Source organism: Artemia franciscana, chromosome 10 (genome assembly GCF_032884065.1).
Source record: "Artemia franciscana chromosome 10, ASM3288406v1, whole genome shotgun sequence".
Classification (NCBI taxonomy): Eukaryota; Metazoa; Arthropoda; class Branchiopoda; order Anostraca; family Artemiidae; genus Artemia; species Artemia franciscana.
In genome coordinates, this window is record NC_088872.1 from 4857543 (window position 1) to 4877789 (window position 20247).

Below are 20247 nucleotides of genomic sequence, written 5' to 3' on the forward strand. Positions count from 1 at the left end.
CGCATTCGAATTAATTTTTATGCAATATAATCTTAAGCGCGTATAAGTTTTAGTGAGAGGGTGTTTAAAAAAGGAAAACTGTCGAAAAAATACGAGTTTTCTTAGTATTTTCTAAATTTGGAAAATTTTGTTAGGGGGAGTATGAGTTTAATTTTTTTTCCATGTATCTCCATGATTCTTGGAAGGAAAAGTGTTGAAAAAAAGTTTTTTTTAGCATTTTCTAAATATGAGAAAAAATTTAAGTTGAGCATGCAGTTTAAATTTTTAAAAATGTTCCTTGCATCTCCAAGACTCTTTGAATTCAGGTCACTAAGGCAATTCTATCGCATTATCATATGCTATGAACATGTCTATAAAAAAGAGAGATAAAAAAAAATGCTGAGCTGGTCGTTTTTTATGGCACTTGGTATTTACCAAGAAATATTGGAAAACGTGAAAATTGAGGTATCTTTATCTTAAGAATGGTTGATCGGATCTTAATGAAACTTGATATACAGAAAGATCTTATGTCTCAGATGCTCCATTCTCAATTCGAATCGGATCCGGGGACATAGGGGGGTGGAGGGTGGAAACAGAAATCTTGGAAACAGGACATCTTGGACAACGCTTAGAGCGGAGAGATCGGGATGAAGCTTGATGGGAAGAATAATTCTAGATACGCTATTGACGTAACTGGACCAGATCCGCTCTCTTTAGGGGAGTTGGGGCGGGGGGGATTTCCAGTGCTTTGGTGAGTTCGGTGCTTCTAGACGTGCTAGGACGGTGAAAATTGGTAGGTGTCAGGGACCTGTACAAACTGACTTGATAATAGTCGTTTCCCTGATTCGACCATCTGGTGGGCTGGAGGGAGAGGAAATATTGAAAAAAATGAGGTATTTTTACTTACGAATGGGTTATCGGATCTCAATGAAATTTGATATTTAGAAGGACCTCGTGTCTCAGAACTCTTATTTTGAATCCCGACCGTATCCGGTGATATTGGGGGAGTTGGAGGGGGAAACGGGAAATCTTGGAAAACGCTTAGAGTGGAGAGATCCAGATGAAACTTGGTGGGTAGGCATAAGCAAATGTCATAGATACGTGATTGACGTAACTGGACTGGATCCGCTCTCTTTGGGGGGGTTTTGTAATTCGGAAAAATTAGAAAAATTGAGGTATTTTTAACTTACGAACGGGTAACCGGATCTTAACGAAATTTTATATTTAGAATATTTTTAAATATCGATTAGATCTGGTTACATTGGGGGGAGTTGGAGGCAGAAACGGGAAATCTTGGAAAACGCTTAGAGTGGAGAGATCGGGATGAAACTTGGCGGGTGGAATAAGCTAATGTCGTAGATACGTGACTGACGTAACTGGACTGGATCCACTCTCTTTGGGGGAGTTCGGGGGGTTTATCAAGTCAAATTGACTTGATAAAATCTTTTTCCCCGATTTGACTATGTGGGGGGGGGGGCTGAAAAGAGATGAAAAATTAGAAAAAATTATGTATTTTAACGTACGAATGGGTGATCGGATCTTAATGAATTTTGATATTTAGAAGGACCTCGTGTCTCAGAGCTCTTATTTTAAATCCTGACCAGTATTAAGCCTCTGATTTTCCTTTTAAATAGATCTACTGATTCTTAGAAATTTGCCAGAGCTCATGCCATATGAGCTCTTAGCTCTTGTTTCTTTTCATCTTTTCCAGCTGTACTAGAACTGCTTCTATAGTCTTTAGGTTTTTCATAAGCTTACCCGAAAGAGAATTGGGTTTTGTCCCCGATAATTTTTTATAGAGAAAATTAACGATATTAATTTAATTTTAACGCGTGTTTGTGAACGTTTATTTTCGTCGAGATCTCGAAGAACCGAATTTTCATTCAGAAAAGACTAAATGGAAATTGACTAACAGGCTGTACATCTTTATTAAGCCAGTAAGAGTCAAACATGAAAGTAAACTATGTAATGTAATGTAATAATGTAATGTAATGTAATGTAAAAATGTAATGTAATAATATGATAATTATGTAATAACTATGACTATGAAAGTAAACTATGATTATGTATGCAAAAATGCAATCAATAAAGTAAGAACAATGGCATAAAATAATGTCAACAATGCAGAATTCACTTTGTATATATCCATTACTGAGCATCTTAAAGGTGAAGTGGATAAATACTGCAAGAGAGTCTGGATTGCTTTTTTGTCTGAACTTGTTGTACTTTCCCAGTTACTCGCTGCACGAAACGATAATATCATCTGAAAATAATAAAAGCACTTATATAATCCATTGATAGAAAGAATATGGGAAAGAAATCACTAATCTAACCAGTACTAATAACCGGTGATAACTTACTAATGTAACCGGTAATAATCTCAGATGGTAATATAATCTGGGAAGGATAGAAAAACTTGTATTATTCGTTGACAGAAAGAATATGAGAAAGAACTCATTGATCTAACCGATACTAATCAAATTCTATAAATACTAGTTTTATTGATGCGAGCCAAGATTCCTAGTTTGTTGAATTATTGGATCTCTTGGTTTTTAGGTTTATAGAAAGCCAATAGCGTGCAGGTTTACAGGACCTGGCTACCCCTTTTCTGAAATAGTTTTTGCTGCATTGGTGAAAATACATTCCTAAAATCAGGAGAAAAGACTGTGAAGTTATAACCACAAAGAAATAGGGAGTCTAGTTGTAAAAATTGCGGTGGCTTACAAACTTTTTTCTTCGGCTCCTGGCTTAAAATCAAACGGTTCACGGTAAAGAACTGTACGTAAGGAGTAACTCGGCCCATAGACATCTAAATCAAAATTTTGAGATAGCTATTTGATTTAGTATAGTTGGATGTCCTGTAATGACTATGCCTTTAGGGGTGATTTGACCCCCTGGTCCCTGTGTAGTCCCCCTGTTGTCCCTGGGGAAAGGGTTTTAAGTTACACAGTTTGCGTATTGTTGACATGTAGTATTTGTTATTGGGTAATATACGGATTTTTTTGTTTGGGGGGGGGGATTTTCCACGGGAAAAATTTTCCGTGGAGAGAAAAGTTTTCGAGAAAAATTTTATACCATTAGGGCTGACGGAAGGGGATTTCCAGGCATGATTTGAAGAACGGTCAGAAATAATGTAAAAAAAAACAAGTTCTTTCAGTTGAAAGTAAGGAGCAACATTAAAACTTAAAACGAGCAGAAATTATTTCGTATTTGAGGTGAGCTTTTGCTCTTTACGTTAAATTCTGAAATTTTGTCACACACAATTCTTTAAGAATTTCCCTGAATGTGAACAAGATTTATTTTGAAAAAATTTGAAGACTTTAGCGTAAAGTGCGAGCGTTGTAAAATATTAATCTTCTCTCCCTCCCCCCCAAAAAAACAACAAAAAGCACAAATTTAAATTACCGTATTTTCTTAACCACTTCATTCTATTATCAAATGTCTAATGATTGTAAACAAAGGGTTATGTGAAACAAGTAAGTCTCACATAAATATTGCAAAATTACTCCTTCTATTGCGATATTACAAGTTTATCTTAATTTACCAAGTTGGATTTTTAAAATTTATTATTTCTTTTCAATGAACGGAGTGTTTAGTTTGCTGAAATAATTATTGCTGACGTCAAGAGTTCCTGAGACTACTTTGTTAAAAAGATCCGAATGACGTCTGTCTTCTTTTTGTGTTTTTACCTTGCTCTTGTCAATTGTGGTTCTTTGCTCGCATCAAAATTACACGAAATGAAGGTCACTGTCCTTAGAACTTGTTGCAATTAATTTCAATTGTCATTGGGGTCCTAAAAAAAATCAAGAATTCCTTTTTGACAATTTTGCTGTCAGATAGGGGTTCTTGTGATTTAATTAATTTCATTTTTGCTATTTTATAAATCATTTCATTTTATAAATCAAAAGTAAGTTAGGTTTAATATTTTAAATATCAAGGGCTCATTAGTGTATTATTAACTTGAATAGCCCATAAACGAGTAATTAAATCAAATTCAATAACTTATGGCTATTACTTATAATAATTGATAAGGTTCAGTCTTGTGAGGGTTAGACTAAAATTCAGCCCTGTGAGGTTCAGCTTCAGTGCTGAGACACTGAAGGATGAGGCTAAGACAGCGTCTAATTTTTAGTTTTTTATGATTTTAGTTCAGCATTATATTTTTTGTGTGTGTAAGTTTGGTTTTTTGTCCCTTCTTTCTTTTAGTATTTATGTTATATTTAACTGAAGATGGCTATTAGTCTTATAACCGAAATAACTTAGGCTGTATTTCATTCTCTGTCTTCAGAGAGTTTCTCATGAACTTCTTATGTTTTGTTTGTGATCACGGATTGTCAAATTACAAATAGTGGAATAGTAAAATTAATCGTTGCGCACTCTAAGACCCAAAAACTCGCTAAATCTACTTTTCAAAACCACTAGCCTCCTGTCCAGCAAGATTGTCTAGTGTCCTTATACCTCAGTTCCTCCTGTGCCGCCAGAGGCACCCAGGGCATCCAGAAAGAGCCGCCAATCATCCCTCATATGTGCTGCTGCCCACACGTCTTGCCATTGGGGTTGGACTGTCGAATTGATAAACTAGATTGACAATTGTCCAATCTAGATTATGAGCTCACTTTTTCGATATCAGTGGAGAACATGAATTTCATGATCTAGAGCCGTGATTCCCAACGTGGGACAAAGCCCCACCGGCGGGTCATGGGCTGGGCGTTCAGTCTTCGAATGACAATACTTTACAGCCAAAAAAAAACATTTTTCAGGATTAGCATTATGTGATAGTATTGGAACGACGTCATGCATTGTATAGAGGTGTTCTATTTAGAAAAAAAATTTCATTCGTATAAAATACACCTAGAAGACAAATCAAAAAGAAGATACCAAGTTAATGGCCTTTTAAATTTGCTTCAGTTGAATATGCGTAAAATTTTTGGTAACAAAATTTATATATCACAAGAGGGGCGTCAGGATTTTAGAGATGTCTATGTGGGGCATGGCTTAAAATTGGTTGGGAACCACTGATCTAGAGTGTGTTCGGACCTTGGACTTTAGTTGACTATATTTGGTTGCAGTCAACTTCAAGCGTTTTTTCATCCGTAGTCGCAACTACTCTGATCATTTTACCCTCGGACTCTAGTTGACTTTTCGCAAATCTTGTCACTGGGTTGAATCAGAGCATAGGTATAAGGTTTGTGTTCCTGTGAAAAGCAATTTTGGGACAAGTCTACAAATTCAAATTGCACCATAAGGGCAAGGTACTATATCATAGGATTATTAGTTCGAAATCTATCCATTTATCGAGTCAAAATTATTATATCACTAGACATTAAACTTATTTAAAAATGGGTAAAATACATTTTTGAACAATTTTCAACGAATTTTCAAGTATTTTCAGTAGAAAAAAACAGAGTAAATTTCTAAAATGTTTTGTAATTTCGTACAAGTATTCTTAAAAAAAAAAAAAAAAAAAAAAACAGAGTAAATTTCAAAAATGTTTTGTAATTTCGTACAAGTATTCTTCAAAAAAAAAAATACAGAGTAAATTTCAAAAATGTTTTTGTAATTTCGTACAAGTATTCTTAAAAAAAAAACAAGAGCTAAGAGCTCATATGGCACTTGTGACGAGGCGAGAAGATCTAAGAGCCAAGAGATCATATGGTATGAGCTCTAACAAAATTCTATGAATCAATAGATTGATTTAAAAAGGAAAATAAGAGGCTTAATGCCGGTCAGGATTTAAAATAAGAGCTCTGAGTCACGATGTCCTTCTAAATATCAAAATTCGTTAAGATCCGATCAACCACTCGTAAGTTGTAAATACCTAATTTTTTCTAATTTTTCCTCTCCCTTTAGCCCCCCCCCCAGATGGTCGAATCTGGGAAAACGACTTTATCAAGTCAAATTGTGCAGCTCTCTGACACACATCAATTTTCATCGTCCTAGCACGTCCAGAAGCACCAAACTCGCCAAATCACTGAACCCCTCCCCCCAACTCCCCCAAAGACAGCGAATAGTACGATTCTGTCAATCACGTATCAAGGACATTTGTTTATTCTATCCACCAAGCTTCATCCCGATTCCTAAACTCCAAGTGTTTTTCCAAGATTTCCCCCTCCAACTCCCCCCAATGTCAAACGATCTGGTCGGGATTTGAAATAAGAGCTCTGAGACATGAATTCTTTCTAAAAATCAAACTTCATTAAGATCCGATCATCTATTCGTAAGATAAAAGTATCCCAATTTTCACGTTTTCAAAGAATTCCGGTTTCCCCCTCCAACTCCGTCACAGGATCTGGTCGGAATTTAAAATAAGAACTTTAAAGCACAAAATCCTTCTAAATATCAAATTTCATTAAGATCTGGTCACCCATTCGTAAGTTACAAATACCTCAATTTTCAAAATTACCCCCCCTCCCCTCCAATTCCACCAAAGAGAGCAGATCCGGTCCGGTTATGTCAGTCACGTATCTTAGACAGGTTTTTATTCTTCCCATCCAGTTTCATCGTGATCTCACCGCTTAAAGTATTTTCTAAGAATTCCTGTCCCCCCCAACTGCCCCCCCCCCCAATTACGCTTAATCCGGTTGAGATTTAAAATAAGTGATCTGAGTTACGAGGTCCTTCTAAATATGAAGTTTCATGAAGATCCGATCACTCCTTCGTAAGTTAAAAATACGTCATTTTTTCTTATTTTTCAGAATTAACCCCCCCCCCAATAGATCGGATTCGTTCCAATTATGTAAATCACGTATGTAAGACTTCTGCTTATTTTTCCCACCAAGTTTCATCTCGATCCCTCCAATCTAAGTGTTTTCCAAGATTTTAGGTCTCCCCCCTCCAACTCCCCCCAATGTCATCAGATCCAGCCGGGATTTAAAATAAGAGCTCTGAGACACAATATCATTACAAACATCAAATTTCATTAAGATTCCATCGCTCATTCATAAGTTAAGAATACTTCATTTTTTCTATTTTTTCCGAATTAACCGGCCCCCACTCCCCCAGATGGTCAAATTGGGAAATCCCAAGTTTCATCCCGATCCCTCCAATCTAAGCGTTTTCCATGATTTTAGGTTCCCCCAACGTCACCAGATCCAGTCAGGATTTAAAATAAGAGCTTTGAGACCCGATATGCTTCTAAATATCAAATTTCATTGAGATCCGATAACCCGTTCGTAAGTTAAAATACCTCATTTTTTCTAATTTTTCAGAATTAACCCCTCCCCCAACTACCCCAAAGAGAGCGGATCCGTTCCGGTTATGTCAATCATGTATCTAGGACTCGTGATTATTTTTTCCACCAAGTTTATTCCCGATCCTTCCACTCTAAGTGTTTTTCAAGTTTTAGGTTTCCCCCTCCCAACTCCCCCCCCAATGTCACCAGATCTGGTCGGGTTCAAAATAAGAACTCTGAGCCATGATATCCTTCTAAATATCAAATTTCATTGAGATCCGATCACCTGTTCGTAAGTTAAAATACCTCATTTTTTCTAATTTTTCATAAATAACCCCCCTCCCCAACTATCCTAAAGAGAGCGGATCCGTTCCGTTTAGGTCAATCATGTATCTAGCACTTGTGTTTATTTTTCCCACCAAGTTTTATCCCGATCCCTCCACTCTAAGTGCTTTCCAAGTTTTAGGTTGGCCCCTCCCAACTCCCTCCCCCCCAATGTCAACAGATCCGGTTGGGATTTAAAATAAGAGCTCTAAGACACGATATCCTTCTAAACATCAAATTTCATTGAGATCACACGTTCGTAAGTTAAAAATACCTCATTTTTTCTAATTTTTCAGAATTACCCCGCCCCCCAACTACCCCAAAGAGAGCGGATCCGTTCCGATTATGTCAATCATGTATCCGGGACTTGTGCTTATTTTTCCCATCAAGTTTCATCCCGATCCCTCCACTCTAATTGTTTTCCAATATTTTAGGTTCCCCCCCCACTTCCCCCCAATGTCATCAGATCCGGTCGGGATTTAAGATAAGACCTCTGAGACACAATATCACTCCAATCATCAAATTTCATTAAGATTAGTTATTCATAAGTTAGATTTCACCCATTCATAAGTTAAAAATACTTCATTTTTTCTAATTTTTCCGAATTAACCGGCCCCCCACTCCCACCCAGATGGTCAAATTGGGAAAACGACTATTTCTAATTTAAGCTAGTCCCGTCCCTGATACGCCTGCCAAATTTCATCGTCCTAGCTTACCTGGAAGTGCCTAAAGTAGCAAAACCGGGACCGACAGACAGACAGACAGACCGACAGACAGACCGACAGAATTGGCGATTGCTATATGTCACCTGGTTAATACCAAGTGCCATAAAAAAAAATACAGAGTAAATTTCAAAAATGTTTTTGTAATTTCGTACAAGTATTCTTTAAAAAAAAATACAGAGTAAATTTCAAAACATTTTTTGTGATTTTGCACAAGTATTCTTAAAAAAAAATACAGAGTAAATTTCAAAAATGTTTTTGTAGTTTCTTACAAATATGTTTAAAAAAAATACAGTGTTAACTTCAAAACTATTCTTGTAATTTCGGCACATGAATAAAAAGGATTCTCAGCTAACGAATGATAGCAAGATTGTCGTTTTGCGTTGAAACATCCACACCGTAAGACTGCATAAAAAAACATATTTGAACGTTGGTAGTCTTACGGTATTGGGAAAGGATTCCTTTTAGGCTCCTCTGACAATTTTCAGAATTGGTGTAAAATTTTGTGAAATTTTTCGAACATTTTGCAATTCTGACAAATACACAAAGTTTTGATGTTCAGGCCTTGTCAAAACATCGGCAAGAACTGTGACTGACTTTATTAAAAGTTTACAACTTCAACTTTATATAAAAGTTAATTATTTAAATCAGCTACAGTCGACTACTGAGGTTTGGGATGCGAACGCATTCCTAGATTGCCACTTGAACGACACATTTTACAATGCAGGCTTTGAATTTACAGTTTGGGTTTTCAATGAAAAAATCGGCTACTGGGTTTAACCCCCACTCCCTCTGGAAATATCTCTCTCTTCTCCTCTGTTCCTTAGTCGATCCTCATGGAAGTCGAATTCCTCTTATTATTCAGTTCTGAAAGCTGCTTGTTATTTCTAATAGTGGGCGTATGTATTGTTTACTTTTGGGGATTTATGCGGTTCTTGAGGGATCGCCTAGCATTAGAGAAAATGGATGTGTCAAGACATGCAACTAAGCAATCGAATTGATTTTTGTATTGGCAGTTCTTTCTATTTCGGTGAATTTCAGATACAGAGTTGAAAATTACTATGGAAACTGTTTTGAACGTTTTCAGTAATTAGAGATAATCAGGGGTACATTAAAGAGAGAAAAGCGTTGCTTTTATATTTTATTGTCTGATGGCCAAGGGTGCATCCAAGATTTTTGTTCGGGGAGGGGGTACAAAAATATACTTTAAAAAACGTATGAAAAAATTGTTTATATACATCTGTGTTACGTTTTTCTAAGTCGAACAAAAAGCATCTACTAATGCCAAAAGGGTTAATAAGGCCCTAGATATGGCCTTATTGATGGTTCTAGTGCTTCTTTTGGTATCAATACAAGGCAAAAAATTATCATTTTTTTCCTTTTATTGTTCATGCTACTTTATTTCATATAAGATTTCATTCCACATTGATGAGAATAGGATCAAGTATAATTAACAAGTACTACACTATTTTTAAAGGATTTAATATATTTCAAACTAATTTATTATGCCTATAAAGCATAAAATTAAGGTAGCTTAGGAATACACCCCTTAAATCGCTTTTCTACTCAATTTGTCTTTTCTTAGAATTAATGACCTCAAACCGATATCTGATGTCAGTTTCCATCTCGTAATTTCACCGAATCATAAATATCTGCTCTGCTTACTTTCTTTACATTACCAATTACATATATATATATATATATATATATATATATATATATATATATATATATATATATATATATATATATATATATATATATATATATATATATATATATATATACAAAAAAAAAATCCGCACCATTGAGCAGATTCCTCTGCATCTGCTTTGGTGAAAGGATATAGTAGCGAACAAAAAAGAGTAGGTATCAACATTGAATAAAGAGAAGCTGAGGTATAACCTATATAGCGTAGCATTGAGTTGATTCTCTCTTCGCTTTTACATCTTTATTTTACTTGCAACAAAAAAAATAAAATGAAAAAAAAAATTTCTTCAAATTGTAGCAAAGGGCGACATAAAAACTTGAACGAACAAAAAGTGTCGTTTCTATGAGAGGGGGCTCTCTCATGACCCCCACATCTCTCTAATCTCGCACTCTCAGTATTTCCTTTTCTCTTTCTCTACATGCAGAGAGAAAGTAGGCTCTTAGCTATAGACGTTTTTTTTTTCTTACCTGAAGCTTTTTCACCTCTTCCTCTGTAGGAGACGCCAACTTATAAAAAATAAAAACTCGAGAGATAACAATCACTGCTTGTAATAAGTGGTATACTACTGCTAGTCCAAGATTTCTCCAAAGTTTTATAACACCAAATAGACTCACACAAATTATCGCTATATTATTTAAATGGTTTATAACAATTAACAATCCAAAAATGCTGTTACAACTTTCAGTTATATCCCTTAGAAATTCTGTAGTTTTCCACAGGGATACTACGGTTGAATTACTGTCGTTCAATTTCATTATAATTTCTGTAGGAGCAGGCACTCTATCTAATTTAGTGCATTTGGGGCACGTGGTTAGCTGATAAAAGTTGTGACTAAAATATGTTTTAGCACCTTGTATGTTCAAAGCTATTTCACAGTATATATAACCAATCCCAACATCACATATGAACAACAGTATCCATGTATAAGCACTTTCAAATAAATGTAGAAATATAGCTATGGTAAATCCTGAATCGGTTGGTAATATTGGTAATTTTGTAAAGCTGACATGATCCATTGCCCGACTTTCTAAAAACACTAGTGTTATTGTTGTTGATACAATGAAAAATATTAGATATATACCACATATTATGTAATAACTTGTTCTGTCCCGATATTCCATACATAAAAAATATTCTGAAAGCTTTATATTCCATTTGTTAATGAAATTCTGTATATCACTTTGCTTCCAAAATAGTATTAAATGAGCACAAATTGGTGTAAAAAAGTGTAGTGACCATGGTGCTATTTCAATTGTCTTTATTGAAGTGTATCTTAAACGGAATATGCAATAAAAAAATGAGTAAGAAATGTACCCATATAGCACTAGCACAATTATCACTATTATCACCGGTATTATATAACTATACCATTGACGCTTACTTGTCCATGTTGGCAATATACCACTGTAAGTTGTCAAATATTCAATCATTTTTGAAAATACTTTATATTTCTGTCGTTTAGGCTTATGGCTGGTTTGAATATGTCCGTTAGTTAATCCATTTTTCTCCAAATTCAAAACAGTAAACTCTTCTTTGGGAATTTCCCAGGCAACTGGCTTTTGCATGTTTCTTGTACGGAATCTCAGCTGAAAATGCCATGATGTAAACAGTCATCGTTGTACTATCTTGAATCATAGTTGTTGACAATTCATCGGGGTCAATGATGTGGCAACTGCACTGGACCTGGAAAATATTGTTAATTTGACTTTTACGATGTGAAGGGGGATGTTTAGTGTCTTCTTGCGTGTTGATTGTCCCTTTGTCCACCTAAGCTTGAAATATATTGCTAACCCGTGACAGTTAATAGAACCATTAAACTAAAAAACTTTCAACCTCTTTGTACTTGGGTTTAAATATTAATGTTACTCTCAACTTTCACAAAAAGTGATGCATCAATTCTGGTAAAGCTAAAACGTGATTTTTTTTTCAATTTTTAAGATGGAAGATTGAAAGTTTCGGTGAAAGGTTTTTGATTGTGGTGATTCCAAGGGTATTTTGATGTGAAATCGTTGAGATATGAGACAATATGCCTGAAAGATGAGGGGGGATAAAACACTAGAAACCTAAATCTTTTCACAAAAGCTATCCAAAAATACTCCGAAAATTTTCACGATTCATGGACCTGAAAACAATATTGTTAATTTGACTCATACGGTGTAAAGGGGGGGTTATGTTTGAGTCTTCTTTCGTTTATTTTTACCGTTACAAAATATGAGCAAGACAAATAAGCTTAAACACATCGAACCAAGAAAATACTTTTAGAAGAAACTTCATATTAAGAAAAGTGTGTGCAGGGGCGAGTTTCTTTTGCGCATCTTTCTCTTTTTTGCATGAACAATGTTCACACTTTGGTATATACAAAACAGTATTCGAGAAATATTTTTGTAATGTTTGAAAACTATAAGAATTAACCCTCCCCCCCCCAAAAAAAAATCCTAAACTTACGAGGCAACTTACTTCTCTGGTAATGAAAATTGCAATGCATGTGAAATTCATAAGGCCCGAAAAGATTCGTCCTTAGGTCGTATAGGGGAAACCGAATTTCCCTTGTGGTATTTTCTACGCTCAGGCTTTATTGCAAAAATGCTCATACCCAGTCAGTCTCACTGCGAATTTGCCAATTTTTCGTTTTTGTCAATAAGGACTTCAACATGAGGACTTTTAAAAAGTTTCCTCCGAAATACCCGGACTTGAGAAGAACAGAGTTGACTAAAGCAAGTAGAAACACTAACTGAGTCACAAGACATATATGCTAAAGGTAGTGTAAATCACATTACCTTAGATGGTAGACACCCCCACAACCTTCTCGCCAGGAAAGACAATTTGATTCACTTCTCTTAAAGATCGAACCTGCATTTACCATCTTTTAAATACTGTTTCTAATAAATAAAGTTTTTCCAGAGACCACTTTGGATACCTATTATGGGCGGCTCTGAAGATTACGAACAAAAACTTGCAAGCATGTTATCGCCTGCCAAGGACCCAGAGTCCGGAGATGAACTTTTTGGGGAAAAGGAATCTGCTGACTTACAAAGTTTTGATAGCTCCCTCCTAGGAATCCTCTCTCCTATGGCAATGCTCCCAATGGTTGAAATGAAACCAGCTAAGGAGCTAGACTCTATACCAATGGTGAAGATGACCCCCGCTGAACCTGTCCACCCATACAAAAAGGAAGATATTGATGAATTGCTCGCTGGTTTTCCGGCTTCCTTGTTTGAAAAGAATTATCGACCAAATTTAGCAGGTATTAGTTTTAATTTAATAAATTCTGATTTAAATTGATAAATTTTAATTTAATAAATTTTAAATAGTAATAAATTTTGCAGGTACAGTTGATTTTACAATTGATTTATTCTTATTCGGTTATGTCAGTAATTTTTTATTAAATTGATTTTTTGGTATGCTAATTCACGTTTAAAGCGAGATTATATCCTGATCCTCTCGTCTTCCTCCAGTCCCCCAATAAAAATACACCTAACGCAAATTTTACTCTCATAAAACTACTGAAGCTGCTGCTTAAAGAGGGATTACAATATTTAATCAGCCAAAATGAAAACCAGAAAAAAATAACTAACATCAAAAAGACAACAAATAATATAGTGCTTTAGCTGAAATTTCGATATTCTATTAAATCTAAATTCAAGTATTGATATTTACAAAGGTGATATAGCGTGTTCTGAAAGTTATATATGACCAATAACACAAACAAATTGCATGGTAAAAAGAATGAATAACAAAGTTCATCTAAAAAAAGAAGAAATAAATAAAATAAACAGCACTGATCAAATAAAAAGAAGGCTGCTTGAAGACAAGAAAAATAAAGAAGTTACTGCACCAAGATTACCAAAGAAAACAAAAAATGTTTTGTAATATTGACTTATCACAATTTGTATGGGACATCTGTATTTTTCGTGAAAAATTTAATAACCAGATAAACCTAAATTAAATATTAACTATTAATTAAAATAGATCGATTTCTAGTTATAACACTTAAAAAAAAAAAAAAAAAACACTACGAAAAAATGGAGAAACAAAGAACAAACGGAAAGTTGAAACAATATTACAGCGAACATATTACACTTTATATAATTGGTTTGTATAATCTCTAACTCTAGAGAAATGGTTTGTGAGAAACCTTTCTATTTGTTAATATGAATCCTCCAAAAGTGTAAAATCAAATAACAAGCCCGTCTAGCTCAGATAGTAGAGTATCTGGCTCTCAATCTTGGAGTTGGGTTTGTGTCTGACAATAAGATTTTTCTGTCGGTAAAAAACAAAATATTTAGAATAGATTCCTTTTTGGATTAAAGGTGGGGTGTTTTTTTTTCTTACAATCATTTTTCCAAAAATATAGTTTTGTGAAATCTATCCTGTCTTATCTCAGAGCTGGGGGACCTAGCTGAAACATTTAGTGGCAGGCGTTTTTTCATTGTTCAATCAATAATTTTTCAATAATTTTGATTGAAAAATTCATTTTTCAATCAATAACAAGTTTACTATTGATTTGGAGCTGATGCAGGAGGAAGGACAAAAAAAAATTTCCAATCTTCGCATAAAGATTGTCCTTTTTTCCTTTTTTATGCTTGTTGTTCGACAGACCACCCTGCTTGTTGATCATGATACAATACAAATTAGTTTATAAATTAAATAAATACCAATAAAATTGGCCTGGAATATGCGGCATGAAAGACAAACCAAAAAAGGGCTACTGTTTCTAGTCTTGTCTCATTTGGTGCTTTTGTGCTTAAAGTTATCGAGTTTGGTAATTAGGGATGAGGGGAGGGGGAGGGGAATGTAACACGAAAAGAAATAAATATTTTGTTGAGGTAGATATTGTCGTATTCGTAACCATTAAACATTCAAAGCGCGTACAATATCATATATATGATATATTGCTAGGCTCTATGGCTGAGAATGGAAAGCGAAAGAAAAACAAAACGAAAAAGCAAAAAAGGATTCGAATTTTGAAAGTTTTTTTATGAGGAGGTTTATCCTTCAGCAATGGACTGGAACGCCCATTATGATGTTCAGACTGATGAAAGTAAGGATAAAAATTTAAAGTATACGACATTGGGCTTTACAGTCTCTACCGGCAATGGTGGTTTCCGTTTCATGGCACTTTAATCAGGAATTGCAATGGGGGTTGGGGGCTAGCCATCCTGTGCTTTCGCACACCTTTCCTATTTACCCTCCCCAAATTTCTTGCGGTGCACATTTATAGCTGGATTGACTTTGGCTGAGCTTACAGAATCACGCCACTGACCCCCTTTCCAAACCAAATAAGTAGCGTCACCACGACTTAAATCCCCGTCCTCACGGAGAAGCGATTTCAAGTCTAGCGTGCTAACCACTTGGCTAGGACGGCTGACAAAAGGCATATCTGATATTGTTTTGATTTAAATAACTAACAAAAATAAAAGTACGAAGATGTTTCCTGAACGGTTTTGAATGATTCTCTCCCCTTTTACTACACATGAGGAATGTTTAAAACCAACTAGTGTATCTGAAATTCTTATATTTATTAAGGAGAGCAAAAATTAAGATGAAAAGCCATTGGGAAGAAAAGTTGGCTTCTTTTTCTTTCTTATTTGCATTTTTTTTCCTTAAAGAATTTTTTTTTTTTAATGTAAGTTGGAGATGAAAAATATTATGCCAATTTGGTATATTATATAACACATGCACTGATGTTATGTAATTAAATTGTTATGTAATTAAATTAATTTGAAAAAACTGTTTTTATGATTGTCTTCCTTTTCTGCCTTGTAGTAAATAAATTCAATTCTGCAAATCTGTCTAATAGGATAAAATCAACTATAAAACTCGAGTGACCCCCGCTTTCGCATAGATTCATCTGGCGGACTATCCTCTGAAAAATCAAATAATAACGAATGGAAATATGTTTTTTGGATATTTCGACCTTCTTCCCTTTGAAACGACTTTGGCCCCTCCCTCGATACAGAACATGTGCCCACCTATATATGTTGTATTTAAAGGTAAAGACAATTGTACAAAAATTCCACTTTTAGAAAAATCAGGCGAAAAAAAAAAATGCAACTATACCAACCAAAAAAAAGAAGAAACTTAAGCTGTTCATAAAACCTGTTTGTACGATAGTTTTTTTTTGTTTTGAGATGGAGGCAATATGAAATATACTAAAAAGACGGTAGGAAAGAATTAAGAATAATCATATACTTTTTTTTGTTAAAAGTACTAGAAAACTCTTGTTGACTTTAGGTATGATGATATATTGGTATAATGTACCATGCTGTTATTCAATAATTTTTTTTATTTCAGTTATTTTTTTATTACTCTTCTGTTTTGTTTTTTTTTCATTTTTCGGCTTCCATTTCTCATTTTAATCTTCCTAGTCATTTCTCTTTGTTTTAGAAGCCCTGTTACTATGACTGCAAGTTTTAATTTTATCAGTTCGCCTCTTAAATTCAGTCTTTTTTTTTTTTGAAATCAAAGTTGAAAGTTATTCCTGCGTTTCCACAAGGGGGAAATAATTTATTGGTTTCAGACAAAGCAAGCAAACAAAGCAAACTATGGACCTTCTGTTATTTGTGTTAGTACTGATAGTTTTTAATTTTTTTTTAATATTAGCACTAATGATAGTGAAAATGAAACCAGATTTTGTGAAAATGAAATGAATATGAATAAAAAATGAAAATGAAATGAAATGACAGTGAAAATGAAACCTGATCTTATGAAAAGGTTAATTGGAAAGTTAAAATCAGCACCTAAGGTAAAGAATACAGCATTGGACCGTTTGTTGTTTAATTAATATTAGTTATTTCCCTGCCAAGCACTCATTTCGTGCTTTCCTGGCAGGAATGTTATATTTTGTACTTTTTTGTGTTAAAATGAATAAATATGAAAATAGAAAAAAATAGACTTTGCAGTCCCTATTAGCGGTGCTGATCTCCGTTTCACGGCCCTTGAGCCAGGAACTGCAATGGGGGGGGGGCTAAGGGCGAGCCATACTGTGCTTTCATATCCCCTTTCTGTTTACCCACTCCAGATTTCTCCGAGTAACCGTTAGAACTGGTTCGACTCTGGCTAAGTATACTGAGTCACGCCATTAACCCCGCTCCAAACTAAATAACCAGTGATAGCAGGAACTGAACCCCTGTCCTTGAGGACAAAGGATTTCAAGTCTAGCTTGTTAATCACTCGACTAGGACGACTAGGAAGTAAATCGGTACCAAGGATAGTGAAAATTAAGCCTTACACAAACATATATGTCTCTAAAAATTAGAAAAATCGTAGACTCAGTTCTTAGTGAAAATGAATTTCTATGTGCTATTAAGCACTCTTGGATAGTAGCAGTCACCAAAAGAATGATAAAAAAAGAAGAAACAAATCAGGGCAGACAAATGAGGAAAAAAATAAGCTAAAACCATATGGAATGAAAGAGCTTAATGTGCTACTCTTTATTTTAATCTTGTCTAAATATATTGACTCCCCTAGCGTGAATTAGCCGGTTAGAACCTCAACAGCTTGATTCTGGTTCGGCATTGTGGAGTGACATGCATGAGAGGAAAATTTTCAAGTATACTACTGTCAACCAGCGTGTGTTCCCCGGGGAGACCCTCCAACAATGTTGACTCTAGTTCGGCATTGTGGAGTGACATGAATTAGAGGTGTAGCATAAGTGGGAAATGGTAACGATGGCAGTGATGGAGGGAAAATTAGCGATGACTTGATGCCCACTTAATTAGACTATCTGTCTTGGCTTTTTCTACAATTAGCCATGACTTGACTTGCCCACAACTATTCCATTTTTAATTCAGAAATCAACGGACTCGGTCGAGGCCTTCGTATAATTCTTTTAAAATCTTTAGAATCTTCTGTAAAATATATAATTTCCTTTATTCTTCATAATTTATATTTGTTGTATATACTGGATTTAACTAATGTACTGCTAGTTATTTTTTTATGCTTAGTTTATCCATTTTTAATCTTTAATTTAAAATTTGCATATCTTCTAGCTGATGAACTTAAGAACAAGCCATTTTGTTCTATTTGTGAACTGGCAATGCATGACCTTGAAAATGTTCTGGCCAACGCTGATGAAGATGTAGGTGGTTTTCTTTCTTCTTTTTCGTCTTATTACGAGCTAAGATTGGCCTCGTGTCGCTTATTACAAGAAAAAGCGACATAATATTAAAAAGTATCGTGCTATGAATAACAACATAAATAAGGAATCCAAGGGTATCATTTTTGTTCTTAGATTTTCCCGAAATTATATTTTTAAATGAAAATTAGTCGCTTTTTTTTTGCGCAAAGATTAACCTCCTCCCGCGCATTGCAAAAATAGTTAAAATATAGGACAAACATTTATCCAGTAAAGATAGTAACAACCTCGAAGTAGCTGGAAGTAGTCTTCTTCTTTTGTTTTTCATGAAATTGTTACTCTTTTCAGATGAAAATCAGTTTATTTTTTCGCGCTAAGATTGGCCTTGTTCCTTGAGTTGTAAATAAAAATAACATTAAAGTAAAGAATAATCATAGTATAAAGAATATTCGCATAGTGGTAAGCAGCACCAGAAATTAAAGAGATATCCAGGATTGCAGGCAGGACTGGGGGGGCTGGATCTTAGGATTTATTCCGGGGAGGAGTCCAAGCTTTAAAAAACTGACCGACATATCCATGTTTTTGTTTATTTGAAAGTTTTTTCTACAAATATTTATCCAAATATTTGGGAAGAACAAATTTTGTTGCCTATTTGGGTGTAAGACGTGAGCGACTTTTTTCAAAGTCATTTAGCAATGTCGGTAAAATGTATCCCTGTGGCTTTCTAAGGGAAGAGGGAACCTTCTCTCCCTTGTTTATTGTTGGTATGAAAACTGGAAAGGAAAATTAAATCAGAATATCAACGATCGACATAGACAATGTTCATACTTCTTTATCTGCTCTTTTTCTGTTCAGACAAAATTCTATATAGACGATCGACATAGACAATGTTCATGCTTCTTTTTCTGTTCTTTGAATCTTTCAACTAAAATGTTTTTAAAGTTATTAATTATAATATATAAAATATATATAAGATATAACTAATTAATAAAATGTATATTAATTAAAATATATATATAAAATTAATTAATTAATTAAATTAACTAATTAAAATTAATTAAAATATATATAAGATATAACATATAAAATATATATATAAAAGTTATTAATTAGTAATTAAAAATTATTAATGCTTGCTATAGCACCTATTGTTTCTGTGTTGGAATGGGTACATTTTGTACTGGGTTTACTGGACTGGGCATGCTTACGTAAATGCATGCCCGACTCTAAGATAGAGAGGAGGAAGGGGGTATCTCATTGAACTTAATTGTGAGGGGGGGGAGAGGTTGAAAAACGTAACAAACATATTTAGGTTGTAATTGTGTAAGGAAAGGGAGCTAAGGACCTAGGTAAATGGAGTAAAACCACAGAAAAATAGAGAAGTTACGAGTAAAACGTCGTGACTCAAAAAAATTTTGCTCGTTTTATTGGCTTAAAATTTCATAGAAAAGACCTAATAGGGTTAGTTTTCCTCCTTAAACATGTGACATAACAGTGACAAAAATACAGCAACGCTTGCGGATTATTAATCCGCAAGTCGTATTAATGCTTGATATAGTACCTATTGTTTCTGTGTTATAAAACTTCCAATCTGCTGTTTTCAAACGATCTTAAACAACTGAATTGTCATTAATGGTTGCTAGCGGCGAAGTAGATTCTTCCATATTTTATTCATGATCATTCATTTGTAAACTCTCTCATTTTCCCTTTTTAGAAAAAAATTGAGGAATTGGTAATGGACGCTTGTGAGAGGCTTCCAAGTTCCTTGAGGAAACAATGTGATGCGTTCATATCCCAGTATGGAGACTCTGTCCTTTTTATCCTGTCGCAGCAGTTAGATCCGTCAATTGTAAGCTAATTTTGACTGTTTTTCTTTCTGTGTTTTCTTGACTGTATGTTTTTTTCCTCTGAACCGGTAAAGCCCCGTCTTAGGGTTATAAGAATTCAACACGTTAGGTAAGTAAGTATTTGTTCGTGAGTAAACCAAACAAGGTATTTCACTCTATATACTAAACTAAAACTACATGAAAAAAAAAAAGAAAAAAAAAAGAAAACTAATCTAGCCTTAAAGTCTCAAATGAAGAAAATTAGTACACGACCAAGCATCACCAACTACGGAATTTCTAATCTCCTAATTTCTTTCTAAAAAAAACAATAACAAGGTTTCTAACACACTTATTACTCACTACTAAATTCAAAATAAAAGGAAAGCTAAGACCTAGTTCAGATAAACACAAAGACAAAAACATTCTCTGGGTATAAT

At 34.5% G+C, this 20247-nt stretch overlaps 2 protein-coding genes across 2 annotated transcripts in view; one reads left to right on the forward strand and one right to left on the reverse strand.

Annotated features, from left to right (window-relative positions):
* Positions 1 to 20247, forward strand: part of LOC136031684 (prosaposin-like) — a gene marked incomplete at its 3' end in the record, with an annotated part of 95776 nt that overhangs the window by 53462 nt on the left and 22067 nt on the right. Inside the window, 3 exon segments of the mRNA XM_065711364.1 lie at positions 12809 to 13151; positions 17899 to 17987; positions 19699 to 19833. Of these exon segments, the coding sequence (XP_065567436.1) occupies positions 12809 to 13151; positions 17899 to 17987; positions 19699 to 19833 (567 nt within the window).
* Positions 1672 to 11584, reverse strand: LOC136031686 (uncharacterized). The gene is made up of 2 exons (XM_065711366.1): positions 10375 to 11584; positions 1672 to 2242 (listed from the first exon to the last, which is right to left on the reverse strand). Exons 1-2 carry the CDS (start codon positions 11470 to 11472, stop codon positions 2042 to 2044), a joined length of 1299 nt encoding a protein of 432 aa, XP_065567438.1. The 5' UTR covers positions 11473 to 11584; the 3' UTR covers positions 1672 to 2041.

Bases quoted from the DNA above. Each gene is read 5' to 3' on its own strand.
- LOC136031686 (XM_065711366.1), bottom strand. From the start codon at position 11,472: ATGCAAAAGCCAGTTGCCTGGGAAATTCCCAAAGAAGAGTTTACTGTT. The intron at 2,243-10,374 runs GTAAGAAAAAAA...TATTATTTTCAG, and splicing joins AAGAGGTGAAAAAGCTTCAG to ATGATATTATCGTTTCGTGC.